At 58.5% G+C, this 24,516-nt stretch overlaps 2 protein-coding genes and 1 non-coding gene across 13 annotated transcripts in view; 2 read left to right on the top strand and 1 right to left on the bottom strand.

The window, feature by feature from the left end:
- The window catches only part of ERCC2 (ERCC excision repair 2, TFIIH core complex helicase subunit), a 23,459-nt gene extending 5,298 nt beyond the window's left edge, over nucleotides 1-18,161 (top strand). For 2 of the 4 annotated variants that reach the window (XM_047789771.1, XM_047789773.1), the window contains exons 6-23: nucleotides 5,834-5,950; nucleotides 6,038-6,154; nucleotides 6,481-6,604; nucleotides 6,701-6,797; nucleotides 6,927-7,060; nucleotides 7,156-7,324; nucleotides 9,050-9,168; nucleotides 11,271-11,340; nucleotides 11,431-11,500; nucleotides 11,588-11,689; nucleotides 13,137-13,200; nucleotides 13,708-13,829; nucleotides 15,185-15,277; nucleotides 15,390-15,462; nucleotides 15,625-15,695; nucleotides 15,789-15,932; nucleotides 16,011-16,154; nucleotides 16,525-18,161. In XM_047789771.1, the coding sequence (XP_047645727.1) occupies nucleotides 5,834-5,950; nucleotides 6,038-6,154; nucleotides 6,481-6,604; nucleotides 6,701-6,797; nucleotides 6,927-7,060; nucleotides 7,156-7,324; nucleotides 9,050-9,168; nucleotides 11,271-11,340; nucleotides 11,431-11,500; nucleotides 11,588-11,689; nucleotides 13,137-13,200; nucleotides 13,708-13,829; nucleotides 15,185-15,277; nucleotides 15,390-15,462; nucleotides 15,625-15,695; nucleotides 15,789-15,932; nucleotides 16,011-16,154; nucleotides 16,525-16,617 (1,923 nt within the window). In that variant the 3' untranslated portion in view covers nucleotides 16,618-18,161. The other 2 variants (XM_047789772.1, XM_047789775.1) reach the window with 2 other exon arrangements.
- On the top strand, nucleotides 3,208-3,337 carry LOC125134814 (small nucleolar RNA SNORA33). Its single transcript, XR_007136810.1, has one exon. It is a non-coding gene; the product is annotated as a small nucleolar RNA SNORA33 (small nucleolar RNA).
- KLC3 (kinesin light chain 3) lies at nucleotides 16,718-24,516 on the bottom strand. 8 transcript variants are annotated; one of them, XM_047789781.1, is made up of 13 exons: nucleotides 24,403-24,514; nucleotides 21,197-21,462; nucleotides 20,502-20,732; nucleotides 20,126-20,189; nucleotides 19,649-19,868; nucleotides 19,213-19,300; nucleotides 19,032-19,133; nucleotides 18,354-18,527; nucleotides 17,726-17,816; nucleotides 17,611-17,651; nucleotides 17,420-17,526; nucleotides 17,172-17,235; nucleotides 16,718-16,908 (listed from the first exon to the last, which is right to left on the bottom strand). In XM_047789781.1, the coding sequence occupies exons 2-13, from the start codon at nucleotides 21,452-21,454 to the stop codon at nucleotides 16,837-16,839; spliced, it is 1,512 nt and encodes a 503-aa protein (XP_047645737.1). In that variant the 5' UTR covers nucleotides 21,455-21,462; nucleotides 24,403-24,514; the 3' UTR covers nucleotides 16,718-16,836. The 8 variants fall into 8 exon arrangements, with proteins under 8 accessions (XP_047645737.1, XP_047645739.1, XP_047645732.1 ...); XM_047789783.1 differs by lacking the exon at nucleotides 24,403-24,514 and adding an exon at nucleotides 21,763-21,785; XM_047789776.1 differs by having other exon boundaries at nucleotides 16,718-17,235; nucleotides 24,403-24,516.

The raw sequence follows: 24,516 nt of genomic DNA, 5'->3' as shown, positions 1-24,516 counted from the left end.
TCAGGTCTTTAATCCATTTTGAGTTCATTTTTGTGTATGGTGTTAGTGTTCTAATTTCATTGTTTTACATCTAGCTCTCCAGTTTTCCCCGCACCACTTATTGAAGGGACTGTCTTTTATCCGTTGTATTTTCTTGTCCCGTTAGTCATAGATTAGTTGACCATAGGTATTTGGGTTTAATTCTGGGTTTCTATCCTGTTCTGCCAGTCTATATTTCTGGCGGGTTTTTTTTTTTTTTTGATACCAGTACCATACTGTTTTTATGACTATAGCTTTGTAGTATCGTCTGAAGTCAGGGAGCCTGATTCTTCCAGCTTCATTTTTCTTTCTCAGGATGGCTTTGGCTATTCTGGGTCTTTTGTGCTTCCAAACTTTAAAATATTTTGTTCTAGTTCTGTGAAAAATGCCATTGGTTTGATAGGGATTGTATTGAATCTGTAGATTGCCTTTGGAAGTATAATCATTTTGGCACTATTGATTCTTCCAATCCAAGAGTGTGGTATATATCTTTTCATATGTTTGTGTCCTCTTTCATTTCTTTCATCTTTGAGCTTTATAGTGTCTTATAGTTTTCAGAGTACAGGTCTTTTGTGACTTTAGGTAAGTTTATTCCTAGGTATTTTATTCTTTTTGATGCAATGGTAAATGGGATTTTTTACCTAATTTCTCTTTCTGATCTTTTATTGTTGGCATATAATGTAGTCAATTACTGTGTATTAATTTTGTATCCTGCAACTTTACCAAATTCATTGATGTGCTCTAAGAGTTTTCTTGTAGCATCTTTAGGATTTTCTAGGTATAGTATCATGTCATCTGCAGTGACAGTTGTGACAGTTTTACTTCTTCCTTTCCAATTTGGATTCCTTTTTTTTTTTGGCTTTTTAGGGCTGCACTCACGGCATGTGGAGGTTCCCAGGCTAGGGGTCTAATGGGAGCTACAGCTGCCAGCCTAAACCACAGCCATAGCTATGCAGAATCTGAGCCGCATCTGCGACCTGCACCATAGCTCATGGCATCACCAGGTCCTTAACCCACTGTGCGTGCCAGAGATTGAACCTGAGTCCTCATGGATGCTAGTCGGGTTCCTTAAGTGCTGAGCCACAGTGGGAACTCCCCCTTTGGGTTCGTTTTACCTGGTATTTGTTGTGCTTCCCGGATTTGAATGAGTGATTCCTTTCCCATGTTAGGCAAGTTTTTGGCTCTTATCTCTTCAAATATTTTCTCTGGCCCTTTCTCTCTCTTCTTCTGGCACCCCTGTAATATGGATGTTGGTGCGTTTAATGTCCCAGAGTTCTCTTTGACTGTCTTCATTTCTTTTTAATCTTTTTGCTCTTTTCTGTTCTTTGTCAGTGTTTTCCACCAGTCAGTCTTCATTCTTCATTCTTCTGCCTGCTGTTGGTTCCTTCTAGTGAATTTATTTCAGCTATTGCATTTTGCATTCTCTTCTTAATCTTTCAGTCTTCTATTTCTTTGCTGTTTCTTGTAATTTATCGATCTTTGCTTCCAGTTTATTTTCAAGGTCTTGAATCATTTCTATCATCAGTCTAAAGTCTTTTTCATGGAGGTTGGTAATCTGCAGATCGCTTAGCTATTTTTCTGACTTTTTTCTTGTTCCTTTATCCGAGTCATAATTCTCTGCCTTTTCATTTTGTAGAGCTTTTTTGTGTGGTTTCCTTTTTACAGGCAATGGGGTTGTAGCCTCTCCTGCTTTTGATGTCCCCCCACTTTGTGGCTGAAGTTGGTACACAAGGGGCTTGTGGCCGGCTTCTTGATGGGAGAGACTGGTGCCTGCCCCCTGGTAGGTGGAGCTGATTCTTATCCCTCTGGTGGGTGGGGCTTTGTCTCTGGTGTGATTAGAGATGGCATGTGCCTGGGCGGGGGTCTCTAGACAGCCTGTTTGCTGATGGGTGGGGCCAGATTTTTCCAAAATGGGCACCCGTAGAGGAGCGCACGCTGACGATTATTCCTGAGACCTTTGCCTCCACTCTCCTACCCCTACAACAACCACAGTCATCCCCGTTTTCCCAGGAGGTCCTCCAAGAACCACAGGCAGGTCTGACCCAGATTCCTATGGAGCTTCTGCTTTGCCCCGGGACCCAGGGCACATGAAAGCCTGGGTGCACCTTTCCAGAATGGAGTGTCTGTTTCCCCTAGTCCCGTGGAGCCCCTGTGCACAAGCCCAGCTGGCCTTCAGCAGCAAATGCTCCGGGGACTCCTTCTCCCAGTGCCAGATCCTTGGGTGTGGGAACCTGACGTGGGGCTCAGAACTCTCACTCTGGTGGGTGAGCCTCTGTGATACAGTTACTTTCCAGTTGGTGGCCTGCCCACCTGGCGGGTATGGGGTGGCTTATATCGTGTAATCACCCCTCCTACTGTCTTCATGTGGCCTCCTCTTTGTCTTCTGGAGTACAATATCTTTTTTGATAGTTTCCAGTCTTTTTTTTTTTTTTTTTTTGTCTTTTGTCTTTTCAGGGCCAAACCCATGGCATATGGAGGTTCCCAGGCTAGGGGTCTAATTGGAGCTGAAGCTGCTGGCTTACACCACAGCCACAGCAACACAGGATCCGAGCCGTGTCTGCAACCTACACAGCTCACAGCAACACTGGATCCTTAACCCACTGAGTGAGGCCAGGGATCGAACCTGTGTCCTCATGGATGCTAGTCGGGTTCACTAACCGCTGAGCCACCATGGGAACCTGCCAGGCACTGTCTTAGGTGCTCTATGTGTGGAACCTCGTGGAGTAGGTATTATGTAACATTTATAAGAATTAATGGAGATAATACAGGTGACGGGTGATCACAGCACTTTGTTTACACCTGTGGAGGGGTGTTGTCCCTATTCTTGGTTACGCTGTGGAGCAAAAGAATCCCCGCCTCTTCCACACAGCCCACTTTGCGCCATCCCGCTGTTGCTACATGGAGTTGAGGAGCGTAACTGTGGTCAGCCTTTGTGATCTGATGGCAGGAGGATTGGGATAGAGGAAAGCTGCCACAGACCCTGGAGCAAAATTTCAAGATCTTTTTATTTTACTTTCTGGCCGTATCTAAAGCATGCTAGATCCACTGCAGCTGCGACCTACACCGCAGCTCACGGCAACGCCAGATCCCTAACCCACTGAGCAAGGCCAGGGATTGACCCCGCGTCCTCATGATACCACTCTGGTTTGTTATAGAACTCCCCAAGATCCTTTCCTTTAAACTGAAGTTAAGCCGGTCAATGAATCTGCTTACCTGAATGTGTTTCTGCAGAAATTTAGTAAATGCCGGCAATAGGAGAGCCGTGTCACGAGCCTTCAAGACGGGGATGTCTTTAAGGTCCCTGAAAATGGCAGCAAGATACTTTCATGATGGGAAGCACATAACCTAACATTTTTTAGTTTCACCATAACTAGTGATAACAATTTAGTGGAGTTTCTCAATATTAGTAAAATCAAAAATAAAAAATAAACCGAAGTTGAAATTAATGGCTTTAAATTAAGAGGTGCCATGTAGGAAGTGGATGTGTGTGTGTGTCCAGAACCTGCTCACGTGGTGGTCAACACTGCCCTCCTTAGGAAAATAAGTAGAGGATTAAGGAAGTGGATTGTATCTTCTGGACCTGTGATAAGACGTGTATAAGCAGGAGTTCCCAGGTGGCCTAGCAGTTAAGGACCTGGCATTGTCACTGTTGTAGCTCAGGTCCCTGCTGTGGATTGGGTTTGATCTCTGACCGGAGAACTTCTGCATGCTGTGGGGGGAAAAGTGCATAAGCAATACTATGTTAATATATGTTAATAATCAATAGTGTTATATTAACATGTTAATACAGTACTGTTAATTGCTGTGTTGGTATCATATGTATGTATACAGCGTACAGCGTGTATACATATTGAACCGCATGAGCTGTGCTTCAGGGCAGGATCTTAGTCGTCTCCCGAGATGTATAGTGACCTGGATAATGCTAAAGATTGAGCAGGTATTTTGATCTGGGTTTTGATCCTCCCATGGCTGCTGCTTTGGGAGGACTTAAAAGCATATGCCTGGTAGTCTTCTCTTGGATTTAGCTCTTCAAAATAGATCTGCCTTTGGGGCTCTGCTTCACACACAGCTAAAATTTTCAGGGTTTTAAAATACTTTTCTGTGGGAACATATGTGATGCTCCCCCCCCCACTCCCCATACCCAGGGCATGCAGAAGTTCTCAGACCAGGGGTCAAACCCATGTCACTGCAGTGACAACACCAGATCCTTAACCCGCTAGCAACTCTATGACACTTTTAACTTTGTATACCTCGTACGATGTATTTGCATGACCTGTTTTTTAAAAAGTGTAAAGGCATGTTAAAAAATGAGGAATGCCGGAGTTCCCGTCATGGCGCAGTGGTTAACGAATCCGACTAGGAACCATGAGGTTGCGGGTTCGGTCCCTGCCCTTGCTCAGTGGGTTAACGATCCGGCGTTGCCGTGAGCTGTGGTGTAGGTTGCAGATGCGGCTCGAATCCTGCGTTGCTGTGGCTCTGGCGTAGGCTGGTGGCTACAGCTCTGATTTGACCCCTAGCCTGGGAACCTCCATATGCCGCGGGAGTGGCCCAAGAAATAGCTAGAAAGACAACAACAACAACAACAACAACAAAATGAGGAATGCCGAAGGTGTTCCTTGGCGCCTGATGAAATGGGAAAAGGAAAGGGAGGTGTTGCCAGCCTCAGAGCCTTCCCTTTGGTGAGGAAAAAGATTTGGTTCTGAGGAAAGGCAGCCCTGGGCTGTGACGGTGCCACCAGCAGAGCCTTGCAGGGGAGAGCAGGTTCTCACACTGCTGTCAGCTTCCTCTGATTCTTGGACCTTGCTAAGGTTCTGGCTGTTTTAGCATTTTAAAAGATAAAGCAGAAATTCCCATAGTGGTGCAACAGTAATAATCCCGACTAGTATCCATGAGGATGTGGGTTCGATCCCTGGCCCCGCTCAGTGGGTTAAGGATCCAGCATTGCCATCAGCTGTGGTGTAGTTCGAAGGTACAGCTCGGATCCTGTGTTGCCGTGGCTGTGGTGTAGACCAGCAGCTACAGTTCCACTTTGACCCAAGCCTTGGAACTTCCATGTGCCTTGGGTACAGCCCTAAAAAGAAAAAAGATAAAGCAGTTATCTGTAATTTACCTGCTAAAGAATCTTCAAGGTGTATTAAGAAAAAAAAATTCAGATATAATTGACACCATATGTGACTTAACTATTTTTTTTTTTTTTTTGATCATTGTGTGGAGCGGCTTGATGAGGGATCTTAGTTCCCAGACCAGGTATTGAACCCAGGCTGCAGTGAAAGCACCAAACCCTAACCACTAGACCACGAGGGAGCTCCCTAGGACATACTGTTTTTGTTTGCTTTTTAGGACCACACCTGTGGCATACGTTCCTGGCTAGGGGTTGAATTGGAGCTGCAGCTGCTACCCTGTGCCACAGCCACAGCAATGCCAGATCCGAGCTGAATCTGCAATCTATACTGCAACACTGGATTCTTAACCCACTGAGCGAGGCCAGGGATCGAACCCGCATCCTCATTGATACTAGTTGGGTTCTTAACACCCACAATGGGAATTCTGGACTTACTGTTTTAAAAAGAATAATTTAAGAGCCTAACAGTTGTACCAACTCTTGCTTCCCTGCAGTAAGTTTCCAGGTGTCTTAACTGTTTACTAGGGAAGCAGGTTGAGGTTCCAGTTTTCCACGGATGCCCCAGTGTCACCCGGGACAGGACAGACAGATGGCCCCATCCTGCCTTAGCCATTAGGTGTTGAGCCCCAGGTTCCAGGAGTGGTTGGGCTCCTTGGCCCGTCCCAGTGCTAAGATGCCCTCTTGGCCGCTCAGGTGACACCCCTGCGCTTTGGGAAGGACGTTGATGGAAAATGCCACAGCCTCACGGCCTCCTACGTGCGGGCGCAGTACCAGCAGGACCCCAGCCTGCCCCACTGCCGCTTCTATGAGGTGCCTGCGGGGCAGCGCTGAGGGAGGGAGGCGGGGACCGCTCGCCACGGCTGACCTCCCTGACTCCCGTGTGCCTTGTCACCCTAGGAGTTTGATGTCCATGGGCGCCAGGTGCCCCTGCCGGCTGGCATCTACAACCTGGACGACCTGAAGGCGCTGGGGCGGCGCCAGGGCTGGTGCCCGTACTTCCTTGCCCGGTACTCGGTGAGGAGGCTGGCAGGGCTCACGCAGGGGGGGTGTGCATGCGGGTTACGCCTTCCCACCCACCTGTCCCTCTGCCTGTGTCCCCCTGTTGGTCTGTCCCTCTGTCAGTCAGTCTCTGTGTGTGTGTGTTCCTCGCCTGTGTCTGTCTGTCCTCAGCTCGCCTCTGCCTGCCCATCTGTGTCTGTCTGTCCGTCCGCCTGAGCCCCTTTCTGCACCTCGTCTCTGCGGGCCTGTCAGGCAGCACCGGGGCTGTGTGCTGCGGGCGGGGGGCAGCAGCACGAGGTGGGCGCTGGTGGCCGGGGTAACCCTGCACCCCCGGCCCCCAGATCCTCCACGCCAACGTGGTGGTTTACAGCTACCACTACCTGCTGGACCCCAAGATCGCCGACCTGGTGTCCAAGGAGCTGGCCCGCAAGGCTGTCGTCGTCTTCGACGAGGCCCACAACATTGGTGAGGAGGGAGCCAGGGCCGGGAGGCCATGCCAGCCCCTTGGGCTGCCGCCCCAGTTGCCTGCCTGAGCCCGGCGTCCCCTCTTTCCTCCTCCAGACAACGTCTGCATCGATTCCATGAGTGTCAACCTCACGCGCCGGATGCTGGATCGGTGCCAGGGCAACCTGGAGACTCTGCAGAAGACGGTGCTCAGGTGCGGGGCGCCGGCCTCTCCCAGGCCCGGTTCTCTGCCTGCCCTGCCCCCCACCCCAGGACACCAGCCCCTGCCCGGTCCCCGTCCCCGGCGTGTCCCCAGCCCTTCCCATCCCCCGGCTCCCCGCAGGATCAAGGAGACCGACGAGCAGCGTCTGCGGGACGAGTACCGGCGCCTGGTGGAGGGGCTGCGGGAGGCCAGCGCCGCCCGGGAGACCGACGCCCACCTGGCCAACCCCGTGCTGCCCGACGAGGTGTTGCAGGGTGAGCCCCCCGCCTCTGCGCCCGCACCCGCCCCTCTGGGCCCCTGGCAACCCCCCTCCCCGCCACCGACCCCGGCTGAGCCCGTGTCCCCGCAGAGGCGGTGCCAGGCTCCATCCGCACGGCCGAGCACTTCCTGGGCTTCCTGCGGCGGCTGCTGGAGTACGTCAAGTGGCGGCTGCGGGTGCAGCATGTGGTGCAGGAGAGCCCGCCCGCCTTCCTCAGCGGCCTGGCCCAGCGCGTCTGCATCCAGCGCAAGCCCCTCAGGTGCGGCTGCCCGGCCCAGCGGGGTGGGGGTGGGGGTGGGCCCGGGGCAGTATGGGGACTAATGGAAGCCTGGGGGAGCGCGCGTCACACCCGTGGGGCGGAGGGGGCAGGTCGGGGGCTCTGGGGCTGGCAGGGGCCTGGCGGGCAGCAGATGAGAGGCAGAGGAGAGTTTGGTGGACTGTTCACGGGGGTCCCGGGGGCCGTGCAGGATGGAGGAGCTGGTGGGGTGACCAGGCCCCTGCGCCTTTGCGGAAATTCATCCCACCCCAGGCCACACAGGGAGGGGAGGGAGTAGCCCTGGAGGGGGGCTCCTGATGGGCCCAGCAGGGTGGGAGCTGGCAGAAAATGCTGTGGATCCTGCCCCCCAGACCCCTGTCGCCTCCCACGGTCCCCCAAGCCCAGGGGCAGGAGCCTCCCCTCAGTGGTCTGGTGGGCAGGGTCCGTGTCCCCCTTACAGGGAGGTGGTGCATGGACCCAGGAGTGGGGGTGGGGCTTCCTGGGCTTTTCCTTTGCTGTTCTGCCTGAGTCAGTGGTCTTCCCTGAACCTTGGTCTCCTCCTTTGTGCCCCGGGCAGGGAGTCAGCCCCTTACTCCCAGGTTCCAGAGGTGGCTGGATAGGTGAGAAAGCAGCCACGCCAGGAACTTAGTGTCTTGAGCGCTGACGATGAGCTAAGCTACGTTTCGTATCCGTGGGATTTCAATAGTGTCCTCGCCTCGTGCTGCAGATGGGGACACTGTGTCCCAGGGAGGGGAAGCCAGTGCCCAGGGCCACACAGCACTGCGGGGGTAGCTGTGACTCGAAGCCAGGCCTCTTGGGCTCTGGAGCTCCTGGCTGCTCTGCCTGAGGCTGGGCGGGGAGCCCTCGATGGGGCCTCACCTTTCTCCCCGCCGTGGGAGACTTGTGAGGGCTGCGGGGAGCTTTGCTGCCTGCATGGTCCCTGAGTGCCTGCTCTGCTGGGACACGGTGGGGACTGAGACAGCCCTGGCCCTGCCTTCGTGGGGCTCACAGTCCAGTGAGAGAGGGACGTGCCAGGGCTGGGATGGGGGGAGGCCTGGGGGCCCGGGGAACACAGAGGGGCACCTGGTCGACCGTGGAGGAAAGGAAAGGAGGTTCAGGAAGCGGGTTTTAAACCTGACTGTGTGCCTGGCGCCAAAGCCGTGCTGCTGCTCCACAGCCTCTCCCTGAAGGGTGAGAGCCTCAAGCTGGATGGTCCTGCGTTGCGTACAGGCTGCTGCTGAATACAGTGTGTGCGAAGCTCCGGGAGTGTGTGTGAGATTGTCCCCCGCATGTGTGGGACTCTCACGCTGTGTCGCTGAGGGTGGCGAGCGTGGCTGAGACACTGAGAGGGGACCTGGGAGGGAGCAAATGGTGATGTGGCCGTGTGGGGTTCGTGTGGTGACTGTGGGATTCTGGGCGTGCTTGTGGGTTGCCCCTTCTGACCAAGAACCTGCTCATGAGCATGTGGCCCCCTATGACATGACCCTGTGACTCTGGGCTGTGCGATTATCGCTCCGAATGTGCCCTCGTATGGCTGTGGCCCTGTGGGATGTGGGGGACACAGAGGGGACTGAAGCAGACCCAGGCCCCGCCCTCATGGAACTTCGGGCAGCTGGGGAGATGGCACCTGGGCCCGTGCTCTGCTGGGGGGGAGGGGGCTGCTGGACGTGCCCGAGCTGGTCACTGTCGCCCCTCACCCCATCCTCCACCCCCCCACGCCCCCTCCAGATTCTGCGCCGAGCGCCTGCGCTCCCTGCTGCACACCTTGGAGATCGCGGACCTTGCCGACTTCTCCCCTCTCACGCTCCTCGCCAATTTTGCCACCCTGGTCAGCACCTATGCCAAGGGTAAGCGCCCCTTCCTGCCTCTGTCGGCTCCGGCAGCTGGAATCGGGATCTCCGGGGTCCAGAGGGTTGCCCGTGGGACTTGGACGAGCAGGACCTTGTAGGGTTGGGCTCCGGAGTTTGCGCTTTATTTTGAGGGCAATAGAGAGCTACAGACAGTTCGTGAGTGAGCGAGCCTCGTGCTCAGATTTCCAAGCTCCTCTCTGGCTGCAGAGTGGAGAAAGGTGGGGGCGGGCGGTGGCGTGACATGAGGCCAGAGAAGTTCTTTGGGGTCAGCTGGCCCTGGGGGGCGTGGTAAGGAGCTGGTCCGTCTGCTCCCAAGGGCACTGAGGAGCCACGGCAAGTGCCATGCAGGGGAGAGGCAGGGTCACTTGGTGCTTTGGAATGATTCCTCTGGCAGAGCTGGGCCAGGGCGGGAGGAGAGAAGAGGCGGGGCTGGAGAGAGACCTGGGAGGTAAAGAGGCCGGGAGGCTGGTGCTCAGGTTGCCAGCTTGAGGAGAGCAGGGCGGCGTCGCAGAGGCTTCGTCACTCAGCATTGCCTCACCTTCCTCAGCTTTAAGCTGGCCAGGGGCTCAGCCTAATCCCCGGGGATTACTCCTGTGTCCAGGAAACTAGGTCAGGCCTGCCCGCTGCCCTGCGGCCAGCCGGTCTGGGCAGGGCCTTGGCGGGGGGTGGCGGCCGTCCCCCCATCCCAGGGCTGATCAGCGGCAAGTCCCCTGGAAGCCGCCTGCTGCGTCCATCCCTCCATCCACCCCGTCTTCCCTTGGGCTGTCTCGCTCCTCCCTCCCCACCCCCTATCTGCCCACCCCTGGCGGTCTCTTCCCTGGAACAGCCTCCCCGTCTTCTTCCTCTGCCCCCGTTGCCGCCGCCTCACCCGTCAGTTCCTGGCTCAGGAGAGAAGCCCCCTCCTCCCCCAGGAAGCCCCTTCTGGCCCCCAGGCTGGGTCAGGCCCTCTCCTCTAGGCTGCCCTGTCCCAGCCCTCCCCACCCAGAGTGGTCACTCTACGGGACAGGTCAGTGTCCTCATCACTGGACTGTGAGCCCTGAGAGGGCAGGACCAGGGCTGTTTCAGTCCTGCTGTGTCTCCAGCATAGGCTTAGGTGCAAAAGACTTGATTTTGGGTTGTTTTAGTTTTTACTAAGTGAAAGTGTGTGGATTCATTCATTCATGTATTTGTTCAACAAGTGGGCCAGGCCGGCACTGGGGCCAAGTGGCAGGAATCCAGAAAGACCTCATTCCTGACTCCCAGAACTTATATTCTAGCGAGAAGACAGGTAGCAGAGATGCAAACACAAGTCAGGAAGTAATTCCAGGAAGTGGTCGTTTTCATGAGAAACAAACATGTTTCCATGGTGGAGCAAATGCCTGCAGTGGCCGGGGTGGCTTTTCTGAGAAGCTGACATTGGAGCTGAGTTGCAAATGACCTCATGGAGCCAGCTTGGGAAGCTTTCCAGGGAGGGGGGCCAGTGCAGAGACCCCGGGGTGGAATGAGCCTGGTGATTTGAGAGTTAGGCTGGAGGCCCAGGAGAACGGAGGAAATGGGGTTGGTGTGGAAGGACCCCACAGACCGTTCCGGACCCTGGGAGGGGTGTGGGGGGCCGTGGGGAGCTTCTGAGCAGGGGAGAAATGTGACCTGATTCAGGATTTCCAGGGTCCCCCTGGCTGCTGGGAGTGGAGAGGCCAGCGCAGTGGTCCAGGCAGAAGGGGACGATGGCCGGACTGGGCAGGGGCCGGGGGAAGGGGTCAGAGGGCAGACTTTGGAGGTAGAGCTGGCCGGCCTCCTGATGAAGTCATACTTAGAGAGGTGATGGGAGAAGGCTCGAGGCTTTGGCTCGAGTGGCGGGGAGGGTAGAGTGAGGGTGAGCCTTTGTGCTCCCGGCCTAGGGTCCCCTGGGCATGTTTGCACAGGTGTCGGCCTTGGGGAGAAGTGGGCAGGTTGGGGTGTATTTTGGACTCAGGTGTGTGGGTTTTGGGTTTGGGCTGTTGGTAGCTGGTCCCATTCACCGAGGAAGGTGGGCAGGGGGGACTGGGGTGGAGGGAGACATTGGGGGTGGGGGGGTAGAGGGGTGGCCTAGTGGGCATGGTCATGACTGGTGCCCCCTGTAGGTTTCACCATCATCATCGAGCCCTTTGATGACAGGACCCCAACTATCGCCAACCCCGTCCTGCACTTCAGGTGAGACGTGACCCCAGAGAGGGTATGAATGGACCACAGCAGCCCCCGCCCCTCAGCCTGGCCCCCATCACCCTTGTCTGCTCCTCACAGCTGCATGGACGCCTCGCTGGCCATCAAACCCGTGTTTGAGCGCTTCCAGTCTGTCATCATCACATCTGGGGTGAGGTCCCTGGCCCTCCACCTGGGGTGGGGGTACCCTGGTTCCTGCCCAGTCCTGCTAAGATCCCTCCTGCTGTCCCTGCTACAGACGCTGTCCCCACTAGACATCTACCCCAAGATCCTGGACTTCCACCCCGTCACCATGGCAACCTTTACCATGACGTTGGCCCGGGTCTGCCTCTGCCCCATGGTGCGTGGGGAGGGTGAGGAGATGAGGGAGGGAGACGGGAGCGAGGGCAGGAGAGCTTGACAGCTAAGGGCACGGATTCTGGATTCAGCCAGACCTGGGCTTGACTGTGACTCCCCAAGCCTCAGTTTTCTTATCTGTGAAATGGGAATGTCCCCTCCCTGCCCTCCTAAGGGGGTTGGGTAGGGGGGTTAGTGAAATGGTGTGAAAGGCTCTTATGGCCTAGGCCCTGCTACTTGGTTAATGTGGCTTTGCCCTGGCTGTGACGTTGATAAGTGACCCTCTACTCCGCCTCAGTCCCCTTCCCTGTAAAATGAACATCATAACATGGCCCTCAGTCCTGTGTCAGAATCCCTGGGCCGGATGTGTTTTAGAATTGAGAATTTTCCAGACTGCGTATGTAACACTCCCACTAGGGTCTGGACAAATCCCTCAGTGAAAATCATATTTCAGGGAGTTTCCGTTGTGGCTCAGCTGTTAATGAATTCAACTAACATCCATGAGGACACAGGTTCAATCCCTGGCCTTGCTCAGTGGGTTAAGGATCCTATGTTGCTGTGAGCTGCAGTGTAGGTCGCACATGTGGCTCAGATCCCACGTTGCTGTGGCTATAGTGTAGGCCGGTGGCTAAAGCTCCGATTGGACCCCTTGCCTGGGAATCTCCATACGCCATGGGTGTGGCCCTAAAAAGACAAAAAATAAATCATATTTCAGCATTTTTTTTTGGTCTTTTTAGGGCCACACTCACGGCGTATGGAGGTTGCCAGGCTAAGGGTTGAATCAGAGCTACAGCTGCTGACCTACACCACAGCCACAGCAACGCGGGATCCCCACCCACTGAGTGAGCTTGGGGTTCAAACCCGCATCCTCATGGACACTAGTCGAATTTACTTCTACTGTGCCACAACAGGAACTCCTCAGCAAACATTTTGACAAGTCAAACTAAGGACTTAAATCAGGTCTCTGGGCAGGGCAGGTTTTGCTGCCATATGAATTTGTGCCAAACTGAAAGATTGGGCGTTCCCAGGTGTTTTGGCTTTGGGATTGCCCTTCAGGGGTCGTGGCCTGGTGCTGACCAGCTAGCATGTCATGCTTCTGTGTGCTTGCTGGTGGGGTGGCACCAGTGACCAAGATGTGAGAGGTGGCTTCCTGGAGCCAACTGGCTGGAGGTCGGGGCTACCTGGAGGGTAATGCTGGTGAGACACATGGTCAGACATGGGTTCAGTTCCGTCTCTGCAGGTTATTTGCCATGTGACCTTGGGCGGGTGACACGCCTTTCTGTGAGCCTGAGGTCATTCGTCCGCACTGTGCAGATAACAGGGTAGCTGAGGGTTCCTTTAGTGACATTGTGTCTCTAAAAAACGTAGAACAGTGCCAGCAGGCAGCCGGCACTCACATGCTGCAGTGGTCGCGCTGCTTTGCTTATTGTGACCTCTCTTGCTCTCTCCAGATCATCGGCCGTGGCAACGACCAGGTGGCCATCAGCTCCAAGTTTGAGACCCGGGAAGATATTGGTACGCTGCCCGAGGTGGGGGTGGTTTGTATGGTTCCCAAGAGGGGAGGTGTATCAGTCAGGATGGGCTAGGTCATGATGCAGTAACAAACATCCCACTCACAGTGGCTTGATGCAGAGATTTCTTGTTCCTCACGGCCATGCCATCATGGGTTGCTGGCGGCCCGACCCACACAACCCCATTCTGGGACCGTCCATTATTAGACACATCACTGCAATGGCAAGATACGACAGTAGGGACCATGGTGAATTGTGCACTGGCCCGAGAAGGTTCTCACCTGGAGTGCACCTGGCCCTTTCTGCACTCAGTTCATTGGCCGTGGCAGGTTGCCTGGTCACAACGAACTTCAGGGAGTGGGGGTGCAGTCCACCCACGAGTCTGGCAAGAGGCATGCAATGTGGGGTCTCTAGGAACCCCAAGTTCAAGGCAAGGCATTAGGGAAGCTGTGAGAGGGCGCAGGGAGGAGGACCCCGGCCAGGAGCGCTTCTGACCTCTGACCCCTCCCAGCGGTGATCCGGAACTACGGAAACCTCCTGCTGGAGATGTCCGCTGTGGTCCCCGACGGCATCGTGGCCTTCTTCACCAGCTACCAGTACATGGAGAGCACTGTGGCCGCCTGGTACGAGCAGGTATGCTCAGCGCCCCACTTCTGGAAGGCCTCTCAGCGCTTGGCTCTGTTCCTCTGTGGGTTGGCTTCACTCTTGTGTTTTAAGTGGTGACATGTCTCATAGGTGACAGGAGAGCATATAAAACACATATGGACTGTCTGTACCCCGTGTCCCCTGCCCCCACCTCCAGGTTAAGAACTGAGATGTGAGCAGCCTTGCTGGGCCCCTCCCGCAAAGGCGGGCCCTCCAGGGGAGGTGATCACAGCCCGCCTTCTGTGTGCCTCGTTCCCTCTTTGCTCTTTTGGGGGTTACCTGTGACTGCATCCCTCCTGGTAGACACTGGGTGGCAGGTGTGGCTCTAGCTGGGTGCTGTGCCCTTACAGGAAGGTTCTGGATAATGAAGGCTGGACAGAGACTTGGGTAAAAAGCCTGCCTGAGCCCCTTCTGGGGAGTCCCTGTGGACGTGGTCACGGGGCTCATCACAGCTGGGCACCCGACAGGATCCAGGTGGGGCGGGCACCCTGTCGGTTTTGAGTGTGCAAGGGGCCCAGCTCTCCGGTGAGTTGGAGCAAGCGCTCATTTGCGGTGAGAGAGTGAACTTGGCTAAGGGAGCACTGCGGATGGTGGGGGCGGGGGAAACCTCATCCACTCACCACCAAGCCCTTTGCCTTGTCCTGGGACCAGGCTCTTTGCACACAGCAGGAGAGCTGGCCGTCAGCCACCTGAGCCTCATGTCCTGAGTGCCACTTGTGTCCTATTTAAGAAAACTTTGCCTAGCCCGGGGTCACAGAGGTGGTCTCCTGTGCTTCCTTGGAGAAGCGCTGTCGTTTTAGCTTTCACACTTAAGCTGTGCCAGGTACCTTGGGTGCATTGTTGTGCGCAATGCAGAACGGGGGTCAAGGTTCATTTTCTTCTCATGTGGAAATTGAGTTGCTTTTGTTGACTGAAAAGAGCTCTCCCCACTGAGTGGTGTGACCCTCTGTTTTGTCTCACTGGTCCATCCATGCATCTGCCCTTGATCAGGACCACACATCTATTATCATGTCAAATAGGAGGTCTCAGGGCAGCCTCCGATGGGCTCTGCCTGGCCTACATCAGCCTCTCCCCCAGTCATGAGCTGGGGGGGACATCCGAATTGGCCATTGAGCCGCTGTCCCCATGTCCAAAAGACGGGGATGTTCCCTACCTGGATCACAAGCAGTGTGGCTGGACAGTGCCACCACCCTGCCCCAGTCTCTGATGGGCAAGTCGAGACCCGGGGTGACAAGTGATCTGTTGCATGGGAATTGGTGGCAGAGCTGAGTTTAACTGGGACACCCCTGTCCTTTAATCTTTCTGCCAACCTGCACCCTGACCTCCCTGGTGTCCCTCCCTAGGGCATCCTTGAAAACATCCAGAGGAACAAGCTGCTCTTTATCGAGACTCAAGATGGGGCTGAGACCAGTGTCGCCCTAGAGAAGTACCAGGAGGTGGGTATTATTGCGGGGGAGGGCAGGGAGATGCTGAGAGTCCAGGGTGGAGAAGGGCCAGAGGAGACAGCTCTGAGGTGACGCGTCTCACATCCTGGCCTCCCCCCTCCAGGCCTGCGAGAATGGCCGTGGGGCCATCCTGCTCTCGGTGGCCCGAGGCAAAGTGTCCGAGGGAATCGATTTTGGTGAGTGGACCAGGCTTTCCCCTCCCCGAGGGCCTGCCTGGAGCTCCGGCCGTTTCTGCTTCCCCGGGGACCACCCACTGCCCACGGCCTGGGCTCACCCGGGGGCCTGCCCTCCCTCCAGCCCTGGGCCGCACTGACTCCCCCTCGTCCCCCGCCCCCCAGTGCACCACTACGGGCGGGCCGTCATCATGTTCGGCGTGCCCTACGTGTACACCCAGAGCCGCATTCTCAAGGTAAGCAGCGGGAGGAGGCGGGCTTCCGTCGGGCCTTCCCCTGGGGTCTTGTGCGGCGTGAGGAAGGGACGGCTACCCTCTCTGCACCCGCAGGCGCGGCTGGAATACCTGCGGGACCAGTTCCAGATTCGAGAGAATGACTTTCTCACCTTCGACGCCATGCGCCACGCAGCCCAGTGTGTGGGTCGGGCCATCAGAGGCAAGACGGACTACGGCCTCATGGTCTTCGCTGACAAGGTGAGGAGTCAGGCCTGGCTGGGGGTGCCCGGGTGCCCCTCCCACGGTCCTGACACCTGGCCTCTCTCCCACTCAAAGCGGTTCGCCCGGGCAGACAAGCGGGGGAAATTGCCCCGCTGGATCCAGGAGCACCTCACAGACGCCAACCTCAACCTGACCGTCGACGAGGGGGTCCAGGTCGCCAAGTACTTCCTGAGGCAGATGGCACAGCCATTCCACCGGGTGAGCCCCGGGCGACCGAGCTCCTCTTACCGAGCTCCTCTTACCCTGGCTTGCTTTCTCCTTGAGCCCCAACACCCCCCGCCCCTGACAGGTTTGTGTGTGCCCATGTGCCAGGCCTGGAGGCTGCAGAGGTCAGCGTGTGTCCAAGGGGCCTCTGGAAAGCCGGTCCTGCTCCGCCTTGGACGTAGCCCCTCTGCTGGCCTGTCCTCTGTTGACAGGGGTGGTCTGCTCTGCACTGGACATGTTTCCAGATTCAAGCATCCTGTCCCGTGGTCCCAGGCGGGCCACCTCCCTTCACTACTGGCTGCGGCGTGGACCCTGGGTCGGGATGTGCGGCAGCTATCTGACCCGCTTTCTCCCTCCCCTGTAGGAGGACCAGCTGGGCCTGTCCCTGCTCAGCCTGGAGCAGCTCGAGTCGGAGGAGACGCTGCGGAGGATAGAGCAGATTGCGCAGCAGCTGTAGCACGAGCTGGGCGGGGCCGCCAAGGTGTGCGCGTGATGCCCAGTCTTACCTGGCCCCGGGGAGGTGCTGGAAGGTCCCCGCAGGAAATGTCAGGCGTGCATTCTGGCTGCCATATCCACAGCCTTTAATGGCAGGAGGAAGGACAGTGGGAGGCTCCCCTTCCCTCCCCACCCTCTCCCATTCCTCCTGAGATGCTGCGGCCGCGTGGTCTTGTCGCCTTTATTGAGGGCCAAGGTCCTGGGTGCTGGCGCTGAGGGTCCGAGAAGCCTCACTCAGGTGCCGGCTGGAGAACTGGAAAGAGGCATGGGGGGTAGGTGGGTGAGTGAGGCCCGGACCCAGCTCTGCTCCAGCTGCCACTAGGGCTACTCCCTGGCAGCCTGGCCGCCACTGGCTGTGTCACTCATCCTCCTGTCCCCACCTCTCCCGCCTCTGCCTGGATAACCCATCCAGGCCCCTGTCCTGGGGTCCCTTCCCGTGCCATCCCCCCCTTCCCTTGCCTCTGGGCCCGTCCTCGTGGTTCCCCACTCCCTCCTTGCCCCAGGGACCCCCCTCACCGGGAGCCCGGTAGCCCTTGGCCCATCCACGTTCAGCACGTTGAGGGACACGGCTCTCTTCATCCTGGAGGAGGTGGGGCACCCGTGAGTCCGGGCGTGTCGGGCTCCCGTCCTGGGGCAGACCCTCCCCAGGAGGCGCTTGTATGTGTTGCGGGGGAGACGGGAGCCGTGGAAGGTTCTTGAGCAGGACAGGAGGGCTACAGAGGGGGCATCTATCCAGGCTCTCCCCCACTTGATCCCACACTCACCCCGCTGCCCCTGCCGCCGCCTCCCCTCGGAGCCGGGAGACCAGCTTCTCGCTTCCCCGCCGGATGGACTCCCGGAGCTTGGAGAAGGAACTGCTCCTCCGAAGGCTCTGGGAGGGGGGCGCCGGTCAGTCCTCCCATCCAGCCGGTCCGCCCCCCCCATCCCCTGGGAGCCGAGCGAAGCCCCTCCTCACCTGCTGTTCTGCACCCCCGGCTGTGCCTGTTTTTGGGGCTCCTAGGGAACAGATGAGGACATGGTAGTGGGGACCCTGTGCAGCCTCCTGGGGGAGGGCGGGGCTGGGGGCTCACCGAGGGGCGCGGGCAGGTCCTCCCTGCGGAGGATTTCTTTGTACAGCTCTTCCGCCTGCTGGTACTTGTTCTGCTTCAGGTAGGCTGAGGCCTGCGGGGAGGCGAGGGCCTGGGTGAGCTTGGCTCAAATCTGGGAGCTTCCCAGCCCGCCCCCTCCGGGAGACACCTAGGCTCACCCCACACTCCAGGCCTCAGCCTGCAGCAGAGTGGGCTCGGCGCCCGACCCCACCGCTTCCCCCAGGGCAGCTGCCTCCCTGGCTCAGAGCAGGAGCCTGCTCCCCCTCGACCTTAAGCCACACCTGGCTTTGCCTCCGTGTCCTCGTCTGCAGAATGGGGCGGCAGGAGCACCTACCTCGTGGGGCCCTTGAAGAGATGGGCAGTATAGGGCAAGTGCTAGGAAGGGGTCTAGCTCAATAAATGCGCTCATCTGTTCCTGGCTGGTCTCCGCGGCTGCCTCATTGCCTGGCGCTGACCTCTGGGCTGAGCAGCCTTGCCCGCCAGGGCCCAGCTCGGAAACCGAGTCTCACGGGACCCCTCCAGGGCCGGGCAGAGCCGGGTATCCCACCCTCGAGCGGACGCCGGGCCCCGGCCGTCCCCCCCGCCCCGGGGGGGGGGGGTGCGCACTCACCAGGTTGTTCTTGGTCTTGGCCACGTTGGGGTCCTGGGGCCCCCCCAGGGCCTCGTAAATGCTCAGGGCCCGGGCGTAGTGCCGCTCCACCTCCTCGAACTTGCCCTGGTTCTGGCAGAGCAGGGCCAGGTTGTTGAGCTGCTTGGCCACGTCCGGGTGGTCGGCGCCCAGGACCTAAGGGTCACGGGGTCTCATGTCACTGGGGTCATCCAGGGCTGACGGGCCACATGATGCCAGCGGCTGGAATGAGGACCATGTTCACGAGTCGGTGACCACAGGACCTCTGTGGAAGGTTCTAGGAGGTTGGAGTGGGAGACAGGGGCTGCACCATCAGATGGGATTAGTCAGGTCAGAGATCATGGGGGTCCAAAACCTCATGATTATATGTCAAAGATGGGGTTGCACTGGTCACCTGGGGTTGGAAGATCAGGAGGGGGGGCCGTGAGGCGAGTCGCAAGAGGAGGGGGTCAGAGCCGGGAGTCAAGGCCCAGTGGAAGTCATGGTAGGTCAAGGGTGGTGGGTCAGGGGATTGAGGGCTCTGGGTGCAAAGTGGCAGGGGCCCAAAAGGTCAGAGGTCACAGGAGCAAGCCAGGGTCCTCCTGCCAGAGCCACCGAATTGAGTGTTTCAGGATCAAATGGGAAGGGCTACACAGGACAGGGGCTCCCAGGGAGCAGGACCTTCTCACGGATCTCCAGGGCGCGCTGGCACAGGGGCTCCGCCTCCCGGTAACGCCCCCGCTTCCCGTAGAGGACGGCCAGGTTGTTGAGGGTGGCGGCCACCTGGGGGCGTGGGGTAGGCAGGTCAGGGGTCAGAAGCCCACAGCGCACAGCCCTCCCTTCCTCCGGGGCCCCCACTCACCGCCGGGTGCTCGGGGCCCAGGGTCTGCTCCCGGATCTGCAGGGCATCGTGGAGCAGGTCTGTGGCCTCTTTGTACTTGTTCTGGTCCCTGTGGGGCGGCCCAGGGGTAGAGGAGGTTAGGCCAGGCCGGGTAGCAGGGCCATGGGCTGGGCTGATCCAAGCATGGGGGGCACCCTTTGGGGGTCCCTTCTGGGTGTTCCCACACCTCCCAAGTCTAGCTTGGGGTCCCTGCCGCCCCCTCAGTCTCTTCTCCACTCTGGTGGCCAGGCTGACTCCTCTTTGCCAGGATCTCTGGCCTTGCCAGATCCCTGACCCCTTTCCCTGCCACCATCCCAGGTGCCCATGCTGGCAAGGCAGGAGACCAGGGCTCCCCCTCTTCTACCAAACAGGCCCCGCCCTTCCTGCCCCCTCCAGCCGCAGCGGCGCCAGCCCTTACCGGTACACTAGCGCCAGGATGTTGAGCATGGTGGCCACGTCAGGGTGGCAGTGGCCCGAGCTCCGCTCCAGGTCCTCTAAGGCCTGGCGGCACAGTGGCACAGCCACCTCATAGCGGCCTTGCCCTGCATACTGGATCACGAGGTTGTGCAGGGTCCGAAGGCGGGCGGGGATCTCGTAGCCACCCTGCTGGGCCGCCGCGGCCCCCGCTGCCTCAGGACCTGGGGGTGCCGCGGGCGCCAAGTCACTGCAGGCCTACTCCTCCAGCCCCACGTGAGGGGACACAGACACCCCTGGGACCACAGGTGTCTACCCAGCCTGTGGCATGTAAACACGGGAGCCACCTGGCTTGAGGGGCTGTGGCCACAGCCATCTGCTTTAGCCTGACACGGCACCTCATCCTTCCCCACCCCCCCGCAGAGACCTTGGGGTCCAGCAAACCCGAGTTCCCTCCCAGGGCAAAGCTCCCCACACCCACCTTTCTCCTCCTCACTGGGGAACAGGGAGGCCAGGCTGTCTCGGCGAGGCGGGGACTCAGGCGGCTGCAGAGAGGACAGGAAAGTGGGGCGTCTTGAGGCTGGAGACTTTGTCGCGAGACTGGGTCCTGAATCTCGGGGCTTGAGGGAGGGGGTGGTCAGGAGCCTCGGGGGTCTGCTGAGGGCCTGTGCATGATCCTCGGGCTTTTTGGGGCAGCTGGCCGGCTTTCACAGAAGTTCTAGCAGGTCTGGGGATTGGGGGGGGTGGTGCTGTGAGGCTCTGCAGAGGGTCCAGGGCACTGGAGGCTCCATGAAGGGCTGGGGGCTGTCGGGCCTCTAAGGAGCGGGGTGCCCAGTGCACGGCGGCCCCCCGAGCACCTGGCTCTCTGCAGGCGGGTCGTACTGCCGCAGCTGCCCCAGGAACTCCAGGTGGCTCTTCTCCTCCTCCAGCTGGGCCACGGCCTCCTCACTGGCCCGCAGCCGCCGCTGCGTCTCCTCCAGCTCCTCCCGCAGCCATGTGTTCTCCTGGGCCAGCCGCCGGGTCTGTGCTCGCAGCCGCTGCTTCTCGGCCTCCAGTGCGCCCATGTGTGCGGACAGGGCCAGCAGCACCTGCAGGGGGTGGGGGCAGCGAGTCAGAGGCCTGGTTCCCACCCAGCCCAGGGCCTCAAGTCAAACCAGAGCACCCCCACTGTCTCCAGGATCCCCCAGATTCTGAGAGGCTTGGGTGGGGCTCCGGCAATGCTTAGAGGCTCCCTGGGCCGTGCCCCACTCCCACCCCGGACCCTTCTGATCTCACCCAGACCCACAGGTTATGGTCAGGGACACCTCGCGTTCTTCCCACGGGACCCCAAAGTCTCCCCAAGACCACAGTTCAATGGAAAGGGCCCATGTGGTTCAGGGCTCCCCTGGGGCACATAAGGACCCCCCCCACACACATACACAAAGCAGCCCAGGGATCCCACTTGGGACTAGAGCCTCCGCTCCTGGGCTCGGCCTCCCTCTACCCTGGCTGCCCCCCTGCATACCCAGCCCCCGCCCGCTGAGTCACGTTCCCCAGAGTTGGCCTCTCATACCTGGGCCTCGCCCAGCCCCAGCTCGATGGCCTCCAGTGCGTGGCTCACCACCTGCTGCTTTTCTTCCAGCAGCTCCAAGCCAGCCACGGGGCCCTGTCCTGCCAGGGCCTCCGCCAGGTGCCCGGCCAGGCCATGGTGCTCTGCCCGTAGGGCCTCCAGCCCCTGCACAACTTGCCGTGTCTGCCGCACCAGCTCCTCGGGGCTCAGGCGCTCTGGGCCCAGCCCCAGGCCTCCAGGGGCAGCCACCTGTACGGACATGGCTGCTCCTAGGGGTGACAGGGTTGGGGGATCACCGCCAGGGCCTGGCAAGCCAGTCTCTCAGCCTCCATGCTATCTGGGCCACTGGTCCCCTCCCAGCTGTCACCCCATCTGCCCATCCCAGCCAGACCTCTGCCTCCGTGCTCTCTCACCCCAGCCAGCACCCTGTCCCGTACCCAGCCCGGCCAGCCCGCAACTGGAAACTCGTCTCCCTCTGCCCAGAGCCCTGCCCGAGAGCAACCCCCAAACCTCACTACATATCATCCACCAAAGGAGGGCAAATGCCCCCCCCCCAGCCCTCAGCTAACCTGGCCAGCCCTCCCCAACCCCGGGACCCTGGCTACCCTGGCCTGGGACTCCCAGCCGTGTGGCCTGGGACCGGAGGTGCCTGCCCCTGCTGGGCGTGTGGGGCGGGACGTGTGGAGGCGGCTGCCTCTCTGTGAGCTCATTCTCAGGGTGTTTTTGTTGGGAACCAGTCAGACCACTGGGGGTGGGGTGGCGCAGGAGGAGAGGGCTGAGGGGCTGGGGTGCTGGAAGCAGAGGAGGGGAGCTCAGGGAGGGGGCCCCACGTGGCGGCTCCCAGGGCCCGAGGAGCTGACAGACCTGGAGGAAACCGGCTCCACCCTCCACTGCAGACAGGCCCAGCCGGCCCAAGGCGTGTTGGGACACACGTGGGGCAGGCGTGGCCTGTGGGTGTCACACTGGCCGTGTCACAGCTGGGGGGTCTCGTACGTCAGATTTTATGGGGTTGTACGTGGGTGACAAGGTCAAGGACACAGCCAGTGATGGTGCTTGTAGGGCACACGTGCGTGCGCACACACACACACACACACTCCCCTCTCAAACACACCTCAATACATACTCTCCTTTCATAAATATATATTTTTTTGGGGGGGGGGTTGAACCCACAACATGCAGGACAGGGATCGAACCTGAGCCACAGCAGTGACAACACTGATCCTTAACCAGATGAGCTACTAGGGAACTCCTACCCTCCCTTCTTCAAAACACAGTGCGATACACATTCTCCCCTAAAATATAACACACACTCTCCCCTTGTTCAAATACAACATACTACACACACACACACACACTCCCAGAAATATGCGTCCGCAACACCTCTCAGAAATACAACGCAGTTAGTGTTCATTCTCTCAGAAATAGGACACACACACCCTGTACACACACTTTCTCTTAAAAATACCACTCAACACACATCCATATTTTCCCTTCAAAATACAACCAAATGCAACACACTCACACAGGCACACACACACGTACCTTCTTTTTTGAGAGAGAACACACGTACAGCCCCCTCCGAGAAACACAACCCAATGCACAGGTGTACCTTCCTTTCAGAAACAGAAGCCAGCACATGAAGAAGCTAACCCTCTGTCTCCTCCCTCACCTGCAAAACACAAGCAAATCCCTCCCATCTGGCCTGACTCCTGGCACTGCTGCCCACGGCAGAACACGCTGCCAGGATTCACTGTGGACCCGTTGCCACCTTCCCTGCTTCCTCCATCACCTCCCCAACCCCACCCCTGGCCGGTCCGGCTAAGGATTCATATGCCTGCACAGATGCACACACAAATACACCGAGAGCTTCACACCTGGGTGTGCAAATGACCTGAGCCCAGACTCTTAACACTGTTGCAAGTGGGTGCCATGGTACAGACAGCCATGGAAACGCACAGGTAGTGCCATGCTCTCTGCACACAGCCCCTCCCAGGCTTACTTTGCTCAAGCCGCAGCGCCCACCAGAAGCAGCGCTTTTGGCACCGGCACACGATCACACCCGCTTAGACCTCGAGTAAGGGAAGGCATGTAATCCTGCAGGTTTTCCACACCGCAGCCCCTCCATCGCCATCGGTTGTTCTCTATGTATACACGTGTTTGTGCATTTACCAATCTCTATGTAGTACATTCATGTGTGTACGTATTTCACACCCACACCATACTTAGTCGTGCAATTCACATGCAAGCCACAGAAATGGTCAGCCTCACAGCCACACGAGTTCGTTGAGCCAACCACAACCATCTTTCACACAAGTTTGTGGACATGTACAATCTCAGACAGCTGCTCCCCGCCCAGTAACAGTCACAGTGACATGCACGGCTCGACCTCATCACTTGGGCTGTTCTCTGGGTCTACACCAGCTCCCACGGTCTACACCAGCTCCTGCGCTCAAAGGCCCCTTCCCGGGCTCGGCCAGGTGCACACAATCACACAGCTGACAACGACCATCATGGACACATCACACCCCACACATCCAGCCTGTGCCCCACAGGGCCCCACCTCCTGGCTACCGCCCCATCCGACGGGCAGAGAGACAACCACAACCACACAACCTCTTGGTCACACACCTAATCCTATAAACAGTTCAACTCCCTGCCACACACACACACACAGCGTTACAGAACACAGAGGTCGCCCGCATTTTCACATCGCTAAGCTTCAGAGCATTCGCGCAGTCCCTCTGCCCTCACAGGCCATCTCCTGTACCCACACCCTGACATCATCTCATACACCTGAGTTTCAGACGCCATCTCTCAAGCGCAAGCACACATTCGGAGGCAGGAGAGCCCCATCGTGGCCAGTGCCCCCAAACCACACAACTTACCCGTGGCCGGCGGTCCAGCCCGGCGCACCCAGCTTCACCACCAGCCCGCCCAAGCCCAAGCCGTCACAAGGCCTCCCCCCCCAGGCCCCGCCCCGCCCTCGCTCCTGTTTACCTGCGCCCGGGGCAGGGGGCACGGCCTTAGCTGGGCCTCCAGACCCTGGGGAGTCCCAGGGCGGCGGCGCAGTGAGTGTCCAGGAGCCGCAAGGCCCATCCCCGTCGCCAGACCAGCGGGCCCAGGGGTGCGCCGGGCCCAGCTCACACCTTCCGCCCCCGCCTCCATCCTGGGGGCTCCCGGGACTCCCATTCCGCACTCCCGTCGCCCACCTGACTGCAGACGGCTCGAGGTCCGGCTTCACCGCGCTGCCTCCACCCGCGTCCCGCCCGCCACGCACGCCCAGCCGCTCGCTCGCAGCTGAGCCCCGGGTCTCCGGCAGCAGG

The sequence above is a fragment of the Phacochoerus africanus genome, chromosome 8 (assembly GCF_016906955.1).
Source record: "Phacochoerus africanus isolate WHEZ1 chromosome 8, ROS_Pafr_v1, whole genome shotgun sequence".
In the NCBI taxonomy this organism is placed as follows: Eukaryota; Metazoa; Chordata; class Mammalia; order Artiodactyla; family Suidae; genus Phacochoerus; species Phacochoerus africanus.
The sequence above is the reverse complement of the archived record's forward strand: the minus strand, read 5'-3'. Positions and strand labels throughout refer to the sequence as shown.